Source organism: Oncorhynchus tshawytscha, linkage group LG22 (genome assembly GCF_018296145.1).
Source record: "Oncorhynchus tshawytscha isolate Ot180627B linkage group LG22, Otsh_v2.0, whole genome shotgun sequence".
Lineage (NCBI taxonomy): Eukaryota > Metazoa > Chordata > Actinopteri > Salmoniformes > Salmonidae > Oncorhynchus > Oncorhynchus tshawytscha.
In genome coordinates, this window is record NC_056450.1 from 12,926,041 (window position 1) to 12,945,416 (window position 19,376).

Sequence of the window (19,376 nt, forward strand, 5' to 3'; positions counted from 1 at the left end):
GCATGCTGGTTGAACTTTGACCGCCTCAGAGGAGGTCCGGTCTCCGTACGATGCGGAATGCGTTTTGGGGGTTCCTGTACAGGGATGATGGGTTTACAGTCAGAGCTGGGTTCTGTCCACTTGGTCTGGAGTATCATGTTGATAACGAATGGTAATGCTGTCTGAGGAGAACAGAGAGCAGGACAGGACAGGAAATGACATTAGAACCATGTCTTTCTGATGGCCACGGCACCCTATAAGACGTGTTAAAATGCAACCTATGCCTTTGTACAGCACAGCAATGTCCATATATGTAACAAGAGGAAGATGTTTCCACTGCAACTGATAAAGATCAAAATGTACACATACAAAAATAAAGCAGATATTTTTGGAAGCAAAACTCAGCAACAATATCTCTGGAATCCATCAGGAGAAGTGTTTATCACTTTCGCTAGCTCTTTTTCATACACCGTCTCTAATGTGAGTTTTCAGCAGACAGGGAGAGTGTATCTGGCCATAACATCTCCCCTCTGTTCGTTCCTTCTCATATCTCTCCTCCAGGGCTATACACACACACACACACACACACCACACTGCCCGTCAAACCCAAAATAATATCAGCTGGAAAGAAAGATGCCATGTAGCCTTTATGAAGGTCTGTGGTCGCCCCACCGTACATCATCATCACCACCCATGTCTCCAGAGCCTATGGAGTCTTTTGGAGTTGGTGGCAGTATGGCGTAGGAAGAAAATTTGATTAAAAAAAACAACAACTCTTATTTCTGGATTTAAAAGGTCCCAGGTCAGTGGTGGTTGGTCCCCCCCAATCCCCCCACCCCCACTGTGAGTATCGGGACTGTTGGTTGGGTGGCTGTGGCTGATGGATATCCCGGGCCGGTCCAGTCGTCCAATCCCGTGGTCTGTTTCAGCTCTCCAGGGACATGGCTGAGATGAGCTGCTCCACCTTGTAGGCCAGACGCTGTTTCTTAGCCTGCTCGTCCTGCTCCAGGGCCATGGTGATCTGGGAGGGGGGTTGGGGGGACAAGACAACAACATGCTTTACTGTCATTCCTAACACACTCAAACCAGGAAGACAGCCTACTGTGAACCCAGGACAACAACATGCTTCAGTGTCACACTCAACGCAGGGAAGACATACAGATGTATTGAGGAATGTGTTGTCTGTGGTCTGTTTACAGTATTATGTGTTGAGGAAGTTGACATTTGTGATTTGGCTTTTCTTAAATGCCCCTGAGGGAATACATGAAGTTGTATTGACTTACATAATGCCCATTGTATGTCAACTGGCTTAGAGTATGCTTTGTTGGATGGGTGGGATCATGTGTGATTGATATTTCCTGACTATAACATTAAAGAGGAAATAGAATTGTCTCTGTCAGAGAGAGTGGCACAATAACGGAGGAATCCAACTGGTGTTATGCCCTGTCTTATTCTTTTGTCCCTCTGTAAACGTGGGCATTTGTCAAGCTGTTCAACGTGGAATCCGACAGGGTCTCCTCTCTGCTGTCTGTGGTGTCACACAGAGTCACAACACACTGTATGCACGCCAGGGTGACAACGCGGCAGCCGGGCGGTGCTTTTTCATGTGCTCATATCAAACAGGAGAAACAATACCCAATAAGATCACTGGTACGAGTTATGCCACACAGTGAGTGGATATAAAGTGACATTGATTATAGCTGCGGACCAATGCTAATGCCGCACAGCTCTCCCCTTTCTACATGACCGACATGGACTGTATGTGATTGTGAGCAGTGGGCAAGGAAAGGCGTTGAGGTGAAAACATTATGGGGACATTAACGAAGACTAGTTTCTCTTAAGGTCTGTACATAGCTACAGCAGCCTGTCCCATAGTACACTACCTGCCTCCCTGCCTGTTGTCTCCCTCTCATCTGCCTAAGTGCTCTTAGAGCTGGCAGAGCAGAGCCCAGCGGAGCCTCTCCTCCTCATCCCCCTCTCCCCCTCATACCAATCTATTATGAATCTGTTGTGCTGTATGCAGGCACAGCTCCTTCCCTCCCTCCCTCCCTCCCTCCCTCCGCCATCACCAAAATCCATTTAGCACTGCGCTAGCCCGCTAGAGGGGCCACACAGGGAGCCAGGCATGGAACAAACAACTGATGACGGCCAACGATAAGGGCCTTAGCACTGTGCCCAGGAGAGAGAGCTAGAGAAGAGGAGAGACAGAGAGAGGGCATGAGTGTGTGTGTGTGTGTGTCTGTCTGTCTGTGAGAGAGAAAGAAAGAAAGCTAGAGGTGGGGGAAGAGCGTGGGATAAAAGAAAAGGAAACAAAGTGGGAAGAAAGTGCGAGAAAGAGAGTGGGAGTAAAAGAGGTGGTCTCTGAGAGGTAAAAAGAGAGAGGAGAAGTGAACACTAGCTCCTAGCGGCAGCAGCTTCAAGCTCTTAGGGCAGATGGGGAAGAAGAGAGAGACGAGAGAAACACAGAGGAGAGAGTGAAAGAGAGAGAGATAGATGGAATAGAAAGGGAGAGAGAAGAGGGAGTATGCTCCTCGTCTTGTGAATGGGGCCTCAATAAGGGCAGACTAATGGCTCCCAGAAGAGGTGCTGACATTACAGCCGGAATGTCTCCATTACAGAAGCTTTTCTCTCTCTCTCGCTCTCCCCCGTCTCTTCTTTGTCGCACTCTCCCATCCCTCTCCCTAATTTTCTCCCAAATTTTCTCTCTCCATTTTTCTCTCTCTCTTTGCCCTCTCTCTCTCTCTCGTTCTCTTTCTTTCCCTCAACCCCCCCTCTCCACGTCTTGATTCTGCTCAAGAGAGCCACAGAGAAAGAAAGAGAGAGCAAGCGAGAGAGAGAGAGAGAGAGAACAGGGCTGTGTTCCTTCACACCACTCAGGGGATGGAGTAGCATGCTGAGCTGCTTGTACAGCCGCTGTTCCTGTCTCTCCTCCACATATCATCCACCCACAACTCTCATTGGCCCAGGACATATGGCACTTAGGATGGGTTGTGTGACTTGGTTGTGGCGGCGGCGCCGGGGGGGGTATGGTTCTTTGTGACGAATACCATCAGATCAGAGAAGCTCTTGGCATCTCTGAAAGTTTTTGAAACACTCTAAATGAGTTAGGAATGCCCATGAATTAGACTAGACTTGACTGAAGAGGAGAGTTGATAAGGCTGTAGCATGGCCTCCCCTGTGTCAGGACTCACCTCCTCGCTGTATTTGGAGACATAGGAGTAGATCTCGTTGAGAGCACTGAGCATGTTAAACTCTGTGGAGTGGAGCCTGGCCTGCTCTGCCAGGTAGGCATTCATGTCCTGGTCACTGATGGCCGGCAGACGGTTAATGTCCGCGTAGTACCTGCAGGCACACACAGGGGGCGACACTCAGTTTCAACATGCAGAGCTGAAACAATCGACACCAGAATTCTTTACCGGAATGTTAAGCCTCATCATAGAGTACATCACAGGAGGCTGCTGAGGGGAGGACGGTTCATAATAATGGCTGGAAAGCAGGGAATGGAATGACATCAACCACATGGAAACCACGTGTTTGATGTCATTCAACTTATTGCGCTCCAACCATCACCACGAGCCCGTCCTCCCCAATTAAGGTGCCACCAACCTCCTGTGGAGTACATATGTGAAAAAGAGTGTGAACCCTTTGGAATTACCTGGATTTCTGCATGAATTGGTCATAAAATTTGATCTGACCTTCATCTGGGTCACAACAATAGACAAACAAAGTCTGTTTAAACTATTAACACACAAACTATACGTTTTCATGTCTTTAATGAACACAATGTAAATCTTCACAGTGCAGGGTGGGAAAAGTATGTGAACCCTTGGAAGTAATAACTGATTGATCCTTCTTTGCCAGCAACAAGCTCAACCAAATGTTTTCTGTGGAACGGTCAAGAGGAATTTTAGACCATTCCTCTTCACAAAACTGTTTCAGTTCAGCAATATTCTTGGGATGTCTGGTGTGAACCGCTCTCTTGAGGTCATGCCACTGTAACGGCTTTCCTCCTGGGAAGGAGAGGAGGACCAAAATGCAGCGTGGTTATTGTTAAGCATCTTTAATAAAGACGAAAACACTATACAAATACAAACTAAGAAAATGTGGCAAAACCGAAACAGTCCTAACTGGTGCAGAGAACACAGAGACAGGAAACAACAACCCACAAAATACCCAAATAATATGGCTGCCTAAATATGGTTCCCAATCAGAGACAACGATAAACACCTGCCTCTGATTGAGAACCACTTCAGGCAACCATAGACTTACCTAGACAACTAAACTGAACACAACCCCATAAATCTACAAAACCCCTAGATAAGACAAAACACATAAATCACCCATGTCACACCCTGGCCTAACCAAAATATTAAAGAAAACACAGAATACTAAGGCCAGGGCGTGACTGCCACAGCATCTCAATCTGGTTGAGGTCAGGATGTATTTTCTTCTGTTGTTGATTTACTTCTGTGTTTTGGGTCATTGTCCGTTTGCATCACCCAACTTCTGTTGAGCTTCAATTGGCGGACAGATGACCTTTTTCAGGAGAATGGAAGGCTTTGATAAACTTGAGAATTAGTTTTTCCGTCGATGATAGCAAGCTGTTCAAGCAGCCCCAAACCATGATGCTCCCTCCACCATACTTTACATTTGGGATGAGGTTTTGATGTTTGTGTGCTGTGCCTTTTTTTTCTCCACACATAGTGTTGTGTTCCTTTCATCTGTCCACTGAATATTTTGCCAGTAGCGCTGTAGAACATCCAGGTGGACTTTTGCAAACTTCAGACGTGCAGCAATGTTTTTTTTGGAGAGCAATGGCTTCTTCCGTGGTGTTCTCCCATGACCACCATTCTTGTTTAGTGTTTTACGTATCGTAGACTCGTCAACAGAGATGTTAGCATGTTCCAGAGATTTCTGTACGTCTTTAGCTGACACTCTAGGATTCTTCTTAACCTCACTGAGGATTCTGCGCTGTGCTGTTGCAGTCATCTTTCCCTTACGGCCACTCCTAGAGTAGCAACAGTGCTGAACTTTCTCCATTTATCGACAATTTGTCTTACCGTGGACTGATGAACATCAAGGCTTTAGAGATACTTTTGTAACCCTTTCCAGTTTTATGCAAGTTAATCTTAGGTCTTCTGAGATCTTTTTTGTTTGAGGCATGGTTCACATCAGGCAATGCTTCTTGTGAACAGCAAACTCAAATGTGTGTTTTTTTATAGGGCTAGGCAGCTCTAACCAACATCTCCAATCTCATCTCATTGATTGGACTCCAGGTTAGCTGACTCCTGACTCCAATTAGGTTTTGGGGAAGTTTATTTTTTCCAACCTACACTGTGAATGTTTAAATTATGGATTCAATATACACAAGAAAAATACAATAATTTGTGTGTTATTAGTATAAGTAGACTGTGTTTGTCTATTGTTGTGACCTAGATGAAGATCAGATCAAATTTGATGACCAATTTATGCAGAAATCCAGGTAATTCCAGAGGGTTCACATACTTTTCTTGCCACTGTATATGGCCAATATACCACACACCCTCAGGCCGTATTGCTTAAACATACTGCAAGTGTATCCAGGACCAAAATAGTTTATGAGCGGTAAGAAAACAAGGAAATAGAATTCTTTGTGTATATTTTGTCTCACTCACCTCTCCACCCAGCTCTTGTAGTTGGGGATGTCTTTAGCGTACAGCAGCTTGTTGGAGGGCGAGTCCTTGCCCAGGCGGTGCTCTGAGGTGGAGCAGGAGTCCATGAAGGTCTGGGCCACCACAGACAGACAGGCGTCCGTGATGCTGCTCTTGTGGATGTCAAACACAAACTGAGGGTTCTTGATCACGTTTACCCAGAACCGCAGCGGGAGGCTGAGAGAGAGAGAGAGAGAGAGAGGGCACAGAAATGAGTCAGTCAGAATCCCCTCTCAGTGTTGTTCTTCACTCTCTGGGTCATGAAAGCACTGAGTCAGAATCCCCTAACTATCAGTACTGTATTTCTCTCCTATTTCTGGGTCACTAAAGTGCTGGCTTTAGGGAGGAGCTTCAGGCTCTTAACTCCAGACAGGCAGAATCCAGTACTGTTATATTTGGGAAAGTTTCTTACCGATGACTCAGTGTATCATCCTCTGACTGATACACATCACATCCTACATTATACATCCTATTGATGAATCCTATCATTTCTACTCTACATCCTCCAGGTTTCTCACCAGTTGCTCTTCCACGTGTGACGGACATCTTGGTCGTGGATGCCGTGTTTGTCCGCCTGCTCGTCCAGGAAGTCAAACATGTATTTGATGGCGAGGGGCAGGGCGCTACCCCGGTGGACGGTACTGAACAACGTCTCAAACAGGTCGTCCACAAACTTCTGCAGTGTACCCTGGGTAAAAACAATGGACACACCAGGTCAGACATACATAAACTCACTCAATAATAACTGATTTCCTAAATGAATAGGCAATAACCTAAGCAGATGAAAGTCTCTCATTCGCCACTGGATTCAAAATGCAGGATTGTACCACCAGTCACTTAGTACAATTTATGTGAAACAAAACCACTGTGACTGAAAGTAAACTGCTGTAGTATAATTGAAATATGGAGGGACAATGCCTGTTACATAAAGAAGTTTGTAAGCTGGGTGTTACCTTGGTGGCCAGCAGCCTGGTCAGGTATATCTCGGAGACCATCTTGCTGCCGCGGTCTCCCTCCTTCTGGTCTCCATGCTCGTGGTTCTTGACAAGGTGCCACACTTTGACCCCACTCTCAAGGTCAGGGGTTATCATAGGGGCACGGGAACGCAGACTGTCTGGACTACCTGTGTACCGGAAGGACGAGTCTAGAGAGAGAGAAAGAGAGAGCGAAAAAGGGTAGGAGAGAGAGACGGAGGGAGAGAGGGAGGTAAATTAGACACTTTAAATGAGCCACTGCGTTCCAAGTTCTGTGCTCTATTCCCTTGTCCTGTTCAGTAACACACACGCAAGATGGCGCCGACAGACAGGGAAGCTCTGCTTCTAGCTCCTGAGCAACTTTGCTGTATTTGTTTTTTTTGTGTGTTATTTCTTACATTATTAGAGAGAGATGATATTACATACAGCCAGAAATAACTTTCGGATGTCAGAGCGGCGGTAACTCACCAGCATTATGACCAGGAATACTACTTTCCCAAATTGGATTCTTTGTTCGTACTCCCCAGGGCAATTGAACTTATCCCAGAGGCTGCTCCAAGACTCCGCCGGCGGAGAATAGGTATATATTACTCGGCAATGTTCAGTCTCTGGACAATAAAGTAGACGAGCTGAGGGCGAGGATCTCCTTCCAGAGATATCAGGGATTGTAACATACTCTGTTTCACGGAATCATGGCTCTCTCCGGATATACTGTCCCTGTCCATACAGCCATACAGGTTCTCAGTGCATCGCCCAGACAGGAATAAAGAACTCTCCGGGAAGAAGGAAGGCGGGGGTGTATGTTTCCTGATTAACTACTCATGGTGTGATTGTGGTAACGTACAGAAACTCAAATCCTTTTGTTCACCCGACCTAGAATACCTCACAATCAAATGCCAACCGTATTACCTCCCAAGAGAATTCTCTTTGTTTATAGTCACAGCAATATATATTCCACCTCAAGCCGATACCACAACGGCCCTCAAGGAACTACACTGGACTTTGTGCAAACTGGAAACCACATATCCTGAAGCCTCATATATTGTAGTTAGGGATTTTAACAAAGCAAATTTGAGGAAAATGCTACCGAAGTTCTATCAACAGATTGACTGTAATACTTGCGCTGCTTAAACACTCGACCACTGCTACTCCAACTTCCCGGATAGCCTCTGAGAATAACATTGACGTATACACTGACACGGTGACTGATGACTGAGTTCATCAGGAAGTGTATAGGGGATGAATTTCCCACGGTGACTGTTAAAACCTACCCAAATCAGAAACTGTGGATAAATGACAGCATTCGAGCAAGGTGACTGGGAATATGGTTGAATACAAACAGTGTAGTTATTCCCTCCATAAGGCAATCAAACAGGAAAAATGTCAGTACAGAGACAAAGTGGAGTCAACGGCTCACACACGAGATGTATGTGGCAGGGTCTACAGACAATCATGGACTACAAAGGGAAAACCAGCCACGTCGTGAACACCGTCGTCTTGCTCCCGGACAAGCTAAACACCTTCTTCACCTGCTTTGAGGAGAACACAGTGCCACCGACACGGCCCGCTCACATGGACTGTGGGCTCTCATTCTCCGTGGCCAACGTGAGTAAGACATTTAAGCGTGTTAACCCTCGCAGGGCTGCCGGCCCAGACGCGTCCTCAGAGCATGCGCAGACCAGCTAGCTAGAGTGTTAACGGACATATTCAATCCCTCCCTATCCCAGCCTGCTGTCCCCACTTGCTTCAAGATCTCCACCATTGTTCCTGTACCCCAAAAGCAAAGGTAACTGAACTAAATGACTATCGCCCCGTAACATTCACTTCTGTCATCATGAAGTGCTTTGAGAGGCTAGTTAATGATCCTATCACCTCCACCTTACCGGCCACCTTAGACCCACTTCAATTTGCATACCGCCCCAATAGATCCACAGACGATGCTATCGTCATCACACTGCACACTGCCCTATCCCATCTGGACAAGAGGAATACTTATGTAAGTATGCTGTTCATTGACTATAGCTCAGCCTTCAACAACATAGTACCCTCCAAGCTCATCATTAAGCTCGGGGCCCTGGTCCTGAACACAGCCCTGTGCAACTGCGTCCTGGACTTCCGGACTCGCCGCCCCCAGGTGGTGAAGATAGGAAACAACACCACTTTGCTGATCCTCTACACAGGGACTCCACAAGGGGGTGTGCTCAGCCCCCTCCTCTACTCCCTGTTCATCCATGACTGCGTGGCCACGCATGCCTCAGTCATGGGACCGAGAGACTGAAAAACAGCTTCAATCTCAAGGCCATCAGACTGTTAAATAGCCATCACTAGCTGGCTACCACCCGGTTACTCAACCCTGCACCTTAGAGGCTGCTGCCCAATATACATAGACATGGAATCACTGGTCACTTTAATAATGGAACACTAGTCACTTTAATAATGTTTACATACTGCTTTACTCATTTCATATGTATATACTGTATTCTATTCTACTTTTAGTCAATGCCACTCTGACATTGCTCATCCTAATATTTATATATTTCTTATATTTCCATTATTTTACTTTAGATTTGTGTGTACTGTTGTGAATTGTTAGATATTTACTGCACTGTCAGAGCTAGGAACACAAGCATTTCGCTACACCCGCAATAACATCGGCATGTGACCAATAAAATTAGATTTGATATTCCCCCCCAACACACACACACACACACTGAACCTCCTCCTGTCTAATGTGCCCTTCTCCTCTGTAGTCTCATTACAATGCTTAAAACCCCTAGTCCCTTGTTCCTCTTTAACCTTTCTGTAAAGTCAATTGCAGCGTTGGATCATTTCATATTAGCTTGGCAGAAATGTGATGAAGGAATGGGGAATAAATAGGTCTCTGTCTGTCTGTTCGTCCGTCCGTCCAGCTCAATACATGTCTGTTGGCCCTCTGGATAGCAGGAGCAGCACCCTCTCACTCGACTAAACGGATGAAAGGAGCCATGCACCAATAATATTTCATTAAGTCCAGAGAGTGGGGGAGTGGTGGAGGGGCTGTGCCCCCCCCCCTCCCTCTCTTTCATATCATCTCTCTCTCTCTCCCTCTCTTTCATATCATCTCTCTCTCTCTCTCTCTCTTTCCTTCATATTATCCCTCTCTCTGAATAGAAGTGCGAGAGAGAAATCCATATTTATGTTTTATTTATTTTCCCTTTTGTACTTTAAGTATTTGCACATTGTTACAACACTGTATACAGACATAATGACATTTGAAACGTCTCTATTCCTTTAACTTTTTTGTTTAATGTTTACTGTTAATTTTTTAATGTTTATTTCACCTTTGTTTATGATCTATTTCGCTTTGTCAATATAAACATATGTTACCCATGCCAATAAAGCCCTTTTGAATTGACAGAGACACAGAGACGTGGCTCTCCTGGGTTCCTCTTAAAAGGAAGTATAATTGTCTCTTTCCTGCTGTCGCCACATTGAAAGGGTCCTAATCAATGCATCAAAAGATCTCTAATATGTAAAGCACTCCAGCCATCTTCTTTCCCTCAGTCCTTTGACACTAAGGAATGGCGCTCTTCTCCTCCTCCTCCTCTTCTTCACCAGTGTTCTTACTTAGCAGCTCTTTCCTCCCCAGTGGCGGTGAGTGTGTGTGTGTGTGTGTGTGTGTGTGTGTGTGTGTGTGTGTGTGTGTGAGAGGTCTGGAGGGGCTCTCTATCATTGTCAGATCCCTCTCACCTGTCTTCAAAGGGCAGTGTGGGACAACAAAGCCTCAGAGCTCTACAGCGACTTACAGCACTAAGTGGTCTTTTCTAAAGAGCAGCAGCAGCGAGAAGGGTCTCTAGGGTGGCCACTGGGACCTTTGAGACTGGCGGGGGCGGGGGGGTCTGTCAGCCCCTGTGTGTGTCTCTCTCTGTGTGTGCGAGTGGGGTGGATTGAGGTCTCAAATCCCATTTTAAGCCACTGGCAGGTCCTTGCCCCTCTCTCTCACTACTCCTTCCTCTCCAGGGGGGCAGACCTCTCCCTCCTATCTTCAGCTCAGTAACCACTGCACCAGACTTCACACTCCCGGGGGTGGGTGTGAGGGTAGCAGGGGTGTGTGTGTGTGTGTGTGAGGTAGGCATCAGGGGGGAGTGTGTAGCGGGTTACTCAGGGCCGGGAGGGTGCTGGAACGGTAAATTGAGGCGGGATGCTAAATGCTGAATGTTAAATTGATATGAATCAATCAGACGGGTGTCGGGGCACATCTGTGCCCGCTGTGCCAGGCTTTGATTGATTGGGGACCGGGCTGGAGCCAGAGGAGGACAGGTTGTTTTTTGATGCAGCATCATACAAAACACACACACACACACACACACACACACACACACACACACACACACACACACACCCTCATTGCTATTTAATGACTTTGGTCAAATATTCAGATTTAAGCAGTATGTTGTTCAGGATGGAATACTGTTTAATACTGTATGCATTACCAGCCACTGAACCACACTGAGACTAACATAATGTGTTAGTGTCCTTTAGATCATTCATGTTGGCAATTCATCTCCAGATCCTCTGTTTCAGTCATTACAGAGTAATACTTATTTACTACATCAGAGCATAATACTGCTTTTGTTGGTTATGTAGTCATTACTCCTGTATCTCGCAGTCTCTCTACAGTACATTCTTAATGTGGCCGTGTTAATGAGGAGCTGGCAATGCTTTCTCGGACATCGTAAACGTCACCATCTTTATGAATTAGAGATAGTCCTATCGGACTTTTATTGCACATTGCACATGACACATTAACTATCCTCATTGTTTGTCTGACACTGTCCAGGGCTCATTTCCAATTTACTGCTGGTTTTGTGATTGGCAAATGGGGACTTAGTAAATAGGAAAGGAGAGGGGTGATGGTGTTACTGGACCAATTGGTCATCTCTCCAGGCGACAGAAAACAACCTATGGGGGTTCTCATCCAATCCCAGCCCTGATAATTGGCCAACCGTGTTCCGTTTTCACTTTCTACTGGTGTGAAGTATCATTCACAGTGAATAATTAGCCAATCACATGCTGCCGTTGGGGTTGGGCATGGAACCAGATGGGAGGCCCTGTGGCTCACCCCTGTGACTGTCACCAGTGTGTGTGTGTGTGTGTGTGTGTGTGTGTGTGTGTGTGTGACGGACCATTACACTCTGGCTCCAGGCTCAGTCTGGCATCCTCATTATTATACTTGATGGTAAAACCAAACACCTCTCTCCATGTCTCCCATCGGGCCCTCTCTACCTCTCCATCCCTCTTCCTCTCCATCCCTCTACCTCTCCATCCCTCTACCTCTCCATCCCTCTTCCTCTCCATCCCTCTACCACCCCTGCAGGTTCTGGGCTGTGAGGTAAACGGCAGTAAACACCGTCGGGAGGAGATAGTAGGGTAAGCAATGGCACCGCAGCAAAGCATTAGACGCTCCAAACAGAGCTGGTCTCTGAACAAAATGTCTACAAACTCATCTGAAAGGCTAACGTGTATATCAGGTGTGCTCACACCCAAAGGCTTAGACACGGAACACTTTGACCTACGACCCTCCCTTCCTCATCCTGTGTTAATATTTATGTTGATGTTGTTTGTTTGAAATGGTCCCATGGCTTGAGGAGCGAAGTACAGTACCTACCATGGAGATCTATGTTCAACGTTCTATGTTCTATGTTCTATGTGCTCACCATATCTGCTGATGGAGGTCCGGGAGATGCTGGCTGATGGGGGGATGTTGTAGGAAGAGGTCTGTTTGGGCACCAGAGCCACCACACAGCGGTCAGACACCTGCAACAACACAACAGAGAACATTGTGATAAGAGAACATGCTCAATCACTGACAGGCGGGCTGCTCGCGGACAACACGTTGTCCGTATGCAGTACACATTGATCTGCAACCCTGGTTTAGCACCCTCCGCCCCTTTCCAAGAGATATGAACACGTGCTCACACCTACGCCATGACACAGCATCTCCTTCCTCTTGAATCCCTCCCTCCCTGTACTCTGTCACATTCTCCCCATTCAACCTCCTGTCATCTCTAACGCCTCGTGGGCTCTCTCTGCAGAGCGTCTCTCTGTACGAAACAACTCAGATGCCTCCGTGATGAGATGATCCGCATCGCCATTCCCATCACTCCCCAGCCATTAGGGAAATAAGGAGAGGAGAGAAGGGAAGGGGAGGCGGGAGTGGGCTGAAAACCAGAGCTAAAGCAATGCGGAGTGAGGGCTTCCCACTGGCATGTCTAGAAAACAACCTCCCCCGCCTCACTGTCATCGCAGCATCTCCCGAAGGGGGGTACGGGCAGAGAGAGGAAAAAAATAAATTAAGCCATAACAGTGATGGAAAAAGAGAGAAAGAGCGAAAGTGGAGGGATTGTCCAAAAATGGAAGGGAAATTGATGATAAGAAAGAAAGATATTGAGAGTGACAGGGAACAATGGCACAGTGGAAGAGTCAGCCCTCCAATCCGGCTCTATTGTCTACAGTATTCCTACAAAGATTGCTTTTGATCTCAACTACACGGGGTACGGCAGGGGGATGAGCTCTCTCCACATGAAAGAGTCTTATAGGACACCTTTACCATACTGTACATGCCAGGACCACTCTGACTACCTCTCTGTCTTTGTCTATGGACGACACATTGCTGACTCTGTCCACAGTCTCTCCGAGCCACAGCCATAAAATTCAGTGTTCTACACCATTCCACATTCTACTGTCATTTACTCTACATTTCATTGCCAATCACAGCTGGGAGGGTGTGTTTGCGTGCACTCTTTCAATCTGGATAGACAAAATATTGCACACAAATATACAAAACCACTGTTTTTCCTTTTTGAGAACCAAAATACCAAAGCCCTCTGTGGCATGTCCAGCCAACCCAGTGAAGGGAATTGAGTTTTCGGAGTGAAAGAACAAGAAGGACAAGCATCCAACAGTGTGAAATCACCAAGCAGCCACGGGCTGAATGAAAACCTCCTATATGACATGAAAACAAGGTTGAGATAAATAATCTGTCCCCCGACCTCTCCTCACTGTTAGCCTCTCTAAAGCTTCAGCTGGGTCACCTCTCTCTTCTCTCCTCTCCTCACTGTTAGCCTCTCTAAAGCTTCAGCTAGGTCACCTCTCTCTCCTCTCCTCTCCTGTCACCTCCTTTCTACACTTCTCCTCCTCCTCTTCTCGGCACTCCACGGCTAATGACGTGGCCCCACGTTGTACAGTAGCAACCCTCAAACCCCCCCTCCTCCACTCATTTCTAACAGGCCATTAGCTGGGGTCACAGCCGGGGTCAAGTGCTAGAGCTAACTCCAGCTCCAGCAGACAGAGCACTTGAAAGGACAGAAGCTCGAGGAGGAGTCATCTCATTAAATGATGCCACACCGCCTGCCCTCTTAGTGGGGAACGACAAACCGCTCTTTGGAACCTCATTCCAGCCGTTGGCTCTGTATTGAGAAGACCTCTCCCGAGCCCAACCTATCCTCTCCCTCTCCTCCTCTATGTTATGGAGTCTGATAGACGGGCTGTGTGAGCATAGAGATAGAGATGGATTGTGAAGACCTCTCCCGAGCCCAACCTATCCTCTCCCTCTCCATCCTAACCTTCTCCATATTTTCGGAAGCCTTCACTCTCGTTCCTCCAGCTCTGACAGTGGTGACACCTGTTCCTTTCTACACCGAGCATTGTCTCTCTTCCTCTCTCCTTCATGGGAATTGCCTGACAGGAGGCTCTCTCTCGCTCTCTCTCTGCCTCGCTCCCATCCTTCTCCCTCTCCTCCTCTATGTTATGGAGTCTGATAGACGGGCTGTGTGAGCGTAGAGATAGAGATGGGTTGTGGTGATAGTGGAGATGATTGAAGGCGTGCAGCTTCGTCCTTCAGGGCTAATCCACAGTGTGAGGCAGGGAGTTGAGGTGAGCCTGACAGTGGCCTGCAGGTGTGATAAGGAACCAACGCTACACTGTGATAAGACTTTCATCAAACAGTCCCCCCCCCCTATGTCCACACCTGCCTATCTCTCATCCCCTGATCCTGTGGCCCAAACCTAGCTTAGGAGGCCTATCTATCACAGATTGGACTGGACTGCGCTGTGCTGAGGTTTAGCCACACACAATTTCCTAACTGACAGGTCTTTAATATAGAACTTAAGGATATAAGATGAAAGGGTTATTTTGTAATTTGAACACTAAATTGTGTTTTTATCAAACTAAATAGCTTTCTAAGAGCGTTCTAATAACATATACTGGTTGGGGACAATGCAATGAGAGTTGAGTCCCACTGTGTTTCCCGAAGAGAAGATGACTCAATCTGCAGCAATACTGGCTGTCATCAGACCCCATACCAACTGCCTTGGTGTATAAAGGAATCTGTGGAGAGCAGAGGAACACTCTCTTCACTATGCCTGCCAAAATGTTGATCTAGATTTCCTTCTCTGTCTGAGCATATTTTAAAACTCAAACTCTGTCTGTGGGGCGTTGTTTGCTCAGATGACAACAGGGGACGAGCCGCCACAGAGAATCAGATTGATGGAAAGATATGTTACTGCTGTAATCCAACTATCCGTAGTGTCTGTCTGGGTTAATCTAAAATAGACCCAAAACGTCCCAGTGCAGGTTCTCAGTCTGGGGGGGGTGAAACTGGAGCTCCTGGTGAAGTCATGTCGGTTCCTCCACAACATCAGTAGGACAACACAAGGTCAGGACACAACATGGAGGCACAGTGACAGGGCTCTAATGTCTTGGCACAGTTTAGCCCGCTACACTGCAGGAGGATGGGAACCAAGTCATTTCCTGCAGCCATTTTCCTCAGTCACATTTCCAGCTGTGCCCCTGGAAAAATCCTTACCGTCCACGTAGGCACGGCAGAGGACGGGAAAAACCAAGGTACAATTACTACACTTTTCCCAAATACGCAATCCATTTAACTGCAACCACCCCCCACTGCAATGCATTTTAAGTGATCTATTTGCAGTTTAAGATTTCACCAACACCTCACATGGGCAAAGCATTCACAGCTCTAAACACCTGACTTCCCACACAGTTTTTTATTTGAATTGTAAATCTTGCCCTATGTCTCATGCCACTCAAGCCCATTATATGGTAATTGGATGTGAGTGTGCCACCTCTGGTCTAGCCTGCTCTAGACCCTGCTCCCCTGGGAACTACTGGACCGGTAATGCTATTCACCAGACGGAAGGTTAAACATCTCACCTCGGAGGATGGCAAAGAGAGAGAGAGAGAGAGAGAGAGAGAGAGAGAGAGAGAGAGAGAGAGAGAGAGAGAGAGAGAGAGAGAGAGAGAGAGAGAGAGAGAGAGAGAGAGAGAGAGAGAGAGAGAGAGAGAGAGAGAGAGAGAGAGAGAGAGAGAGAGAGAGAGAGAGAGAGAGAGAGAGAGAGAGAGAGAGAGAGAGAGAGAGAGAGAGAGAGAGAGAGAGAGAGAGAGAGAGAGAGAGAGAGAGAGTAAGAGAGAGAGTAAGAGAGGAGAGAGAGAGAGAGAGAGAGAGATCGAGAGAGAGGGAGTAAGAGAGGAGAGAGAGACAGAGAGAGAGAGAGAGAGACAGAGAACAAAGAGAGAGTAAGAGCTGGGCTGATGAAAAGAGAGAAGGCAAGGGAGATAGAGAGGGATAGCAAGAGAGGAAAAGGTGCAAGGGTAGGAGGTAGAGAGAGTGCACAGAGAAAGTAAGGGCTTGGCTGACGAAAAGCTCCCTTTGACAAGGAGGAAGACTAATCAACAAAGAGAGATCAACATCAGCAATCAGCCAGGCACTCTCCTATCTCATCAATCTTTTATCTGCTCTCCTCCTGCTCCGACCAACAGTCCAGGTGTGTGTGTGTGTCTGTGTGTCTGTCTGTGTGTGTGTCTGTGTGTGTGTGTGTCTGTGTGTGTGTCTGTGTGTGTGTGTGTGTGTGTCTGTGTCTGTGTGTCTGTGTGTGTGTGTGTGTGTCTGTGGAGTTTCATTCAGTCCCCCTGAGCTCCAAGTATACTCTCAGAAAAAACGGTGACGAATTGTACTTAATACGTACAAATGCTTGTCACTGTAGTGGTACTCTGTAAGGTACGTCATTGTACCATTAGTTCTAGGTACATAGTTGTACCCTTGCAGTTCCTACCATAAAAGAGCCAATATTGTACCATATGGTCCACAGATTCAAATGAGCATTTTAAGGGTACCACCACACTGACAAAGCCATTTGTTCCTTCTAAGTGGCAAAAATGTCCTTCTCTATATTAAGTCCCTCACGTTTACACACCTCTCCGCCATCAAACTTGTTTTTATTATTATTAAGGTTGAGTCATGCCTCCGAAAAACATGACCCGCCAAACAGCGCTTCTTAACACCCACACACTTAACCCGGAAGGCAGCTGCACCAATGTATCAGAGGAAACACCGTTCAACTGACGTCCGAGTCAGCCTGCTGGCTCCCGGCTCACCACAAGGAGTCGCTAGAGCGCGATGAGCCAAGTAAAGTCCCCGCCCCTAACCCGGACAACGCTGGGCCATGCAGTGTCTTAGACTGCTGCACCACTCGGGAGGCCAGCGCCATCCTCAAATGGGACTCGAACCTGGTCCAGCCAACACCTTAACCATTACGCCTTGAGATCCGTAACTCCTGGCAATGTTGGGTTAAGGTCGCTACAATATTAATTACGCCACTTTATTGTGACATGGTCTTATGTAAGCCTTGATAAAGACCTCGGACATGCTCAAACATAACCATAGACGACTTAAACACTTCCACTCATGGGTGGCCAAAAAAAACTAACTGAAAGCCACGCCCCCACTAATCCACACCTCCACCTTGGGATACAGAAATGAATCTTCTCTGTACCCCTTTTTTTGTGTATGACAATGTGCGTACCTCTGAAATGCAGGTACATTGTGTATTGTAACATTTTTGTACCCCTGGGAACAATTCCCGTACGCTAACGGTACCCGTTTAGTCTGAGAGTGTAGCAAAGGTAGCTACTGAATAAAGATGCTTCCGTACAGTCTGTCTCGTTTTAAATGCATGATGCATTAAAGTTTTAATTTCAGTTGGAGGAGGCAGGCGAGGAGACGGTGTGTATATCTATATCTGGGGTATGTAAACGTCCATTTCCCATGAGGAAATAAATAGCAGAGCTTCCGAGGTTGTTAGGGGTTTCATGAATTTGAATGTGTGTCTGTCTGGTCACACTGTCTGGTGTGAGAATTAGCAGAGTCACAGGGGTGAGGTTCACTAATTCTGCACGTGTAAATATTTCACACGCACGCAAATATTCCACGTCTTCGTGCCAGGAGGCACACACTTGCCAGATGTGGCATTGCGCACACACACACACACACACACACACACACACACACACACACACACACACACACACACACACACACACACACACACACACACACACACACACACACACACACCTCTACCTGGCTCATCACAGCTGTAATGATAAACAAGAAGCTCCGTCGCTCCCCTTCTTTTCCCTCTTCTCTCCCCATTTACTCTCTTCCCCTGCTTTCTTGTCTCTACTCACCCCCTCCCTCTAGTCACTCCGCGTCCGGCCTGTGTGCGTCTCCTCTGTAGTGGTGTTGTGTTAGGGCGTCAGATCCATGATCAATAGGCAGGCTTCAGATGTGCTATTGAGCACTGAGAGATGCTCCTCTATCGCTGTAACAAATGTGTGTGTGTGTGTGTGTGTGTGTGTGTGTGTGTGTGTGTGTGTGTGTGTGTGTGTGTGTGTGTGTGTGTGCGTGTGTGCGTGTGTGTGTGTGTTGTTGTGCCCTGTAGCGTCTCCCATGGCTAATGAAAGAGACAGAGTGACACAGAGCAACATAACAACAACAGAGAGACCTGTCGGAGGATGGAAGCTGACATATTGCACAACCTCCATCAACCACTACAGAGTACCATAAAGTCAGAGTAGTACTATATAGACTCAGAGTAGTACCATATAGACTCAGAGTAGTACCATAAAGTCAGAGTTGTACTATATAGACTCAGAGTAGTACCATATAGACTCAGAGTAGTACTATATAGACTCAGAGTAGTACCATATAGACTCAGAGTAGTACCATAAAGTCAGAGTTGTACTATATAGACTCAGTAGTAGTACCATATAGACTCAGAGTAGTACTATATAGACTCAGAGTAGTACCATAAAGTCAGAGTAGTACTATATAGACTCAGAGTAGTACCATAAAGTCAGAGTAGTACTATATAGACTCAGAGTAGTACCATATAGACTCAGAGTAGTACCATAAAGTCAGAGTTGTACTATATAGACTCAGAGTAGTACCATATAGACTCAGAGTAGTACTATATAGACTCAGAGTAGTACCATATAGACTCAGAGTAGTACCATAAAGTCAGAGTAGTACTATATAGACTCAGAGTAGTACCATAAAGTCAGAGTAGTACTATATAGACTCATAGTAGTACTATATAGACTCAGAGTAGTACCATAAAGTCAGAGTAGTACTATATAGACTCATACTAGTACTATATAGACTCAGAGTAGTACCATATAGACTCAGAGTAGTACCATAAAGTCAGAGTAGTACTATATAGACTCATAGTAGTACTATATAGACTCAGAGTAGTACCATATAGACTCAGAGTAGTACCATAAAGTCAGAGTAGTACTATATAGACTCAGAGTAGTACCATATAGACTCAGAGTAGTACCATAAAATCACAGAGTAGTACTATATAGACTCAGAGTAGTACCATAAAATCAGAGTAGT

At 46.5% G+C, this 19,376-nt stretch overlaps 1 protein-coding gene across 1 annotated transcript in view; it reads right to left on the reverse strand.

Annotated features, from left to right (window-relative positions):
• Positions 1 to 823: 823 nt before the first annotated feature.
• Positions 824 to 19,376, reverse strand: part of LOC112221520 (plexin-A2-like) — a 314,405-nt gene continuing 295,852 nt past the window's right edge. Inside the window, exons 27-32 of the mRNA XM_042303787.1 lie at positions 12,340 to 12,439; positions 6,623 to 6,813; positions 6,188 to 6,357; positions 5,634 to 5,846; positions 3,171 to 3,321; positions 824 to 1,000 (exon numbers count right to left, since the gene is read on the reverse strand). Coding sequence (XP_042159721.1) covers positions 905 to 1,000; positions 3,171 to 3,321; positions 5,634 to 5,846; positions 6,188 to 6,357; positions 6,623 to 6,813; positions 12,340 to 12,439 — 921 coding nt within the window. The 3' untranslated portion in view covers positions 824 to 904. The remainder of the gene's footprint in view (positions 1,001 to 3,170; positions 3,322 to 5,633; positions 5,847 to 6,187; positions 6,358 to 6,622; positions 6,814 to 12,339; positions 12,440 to 19,376) is intronic.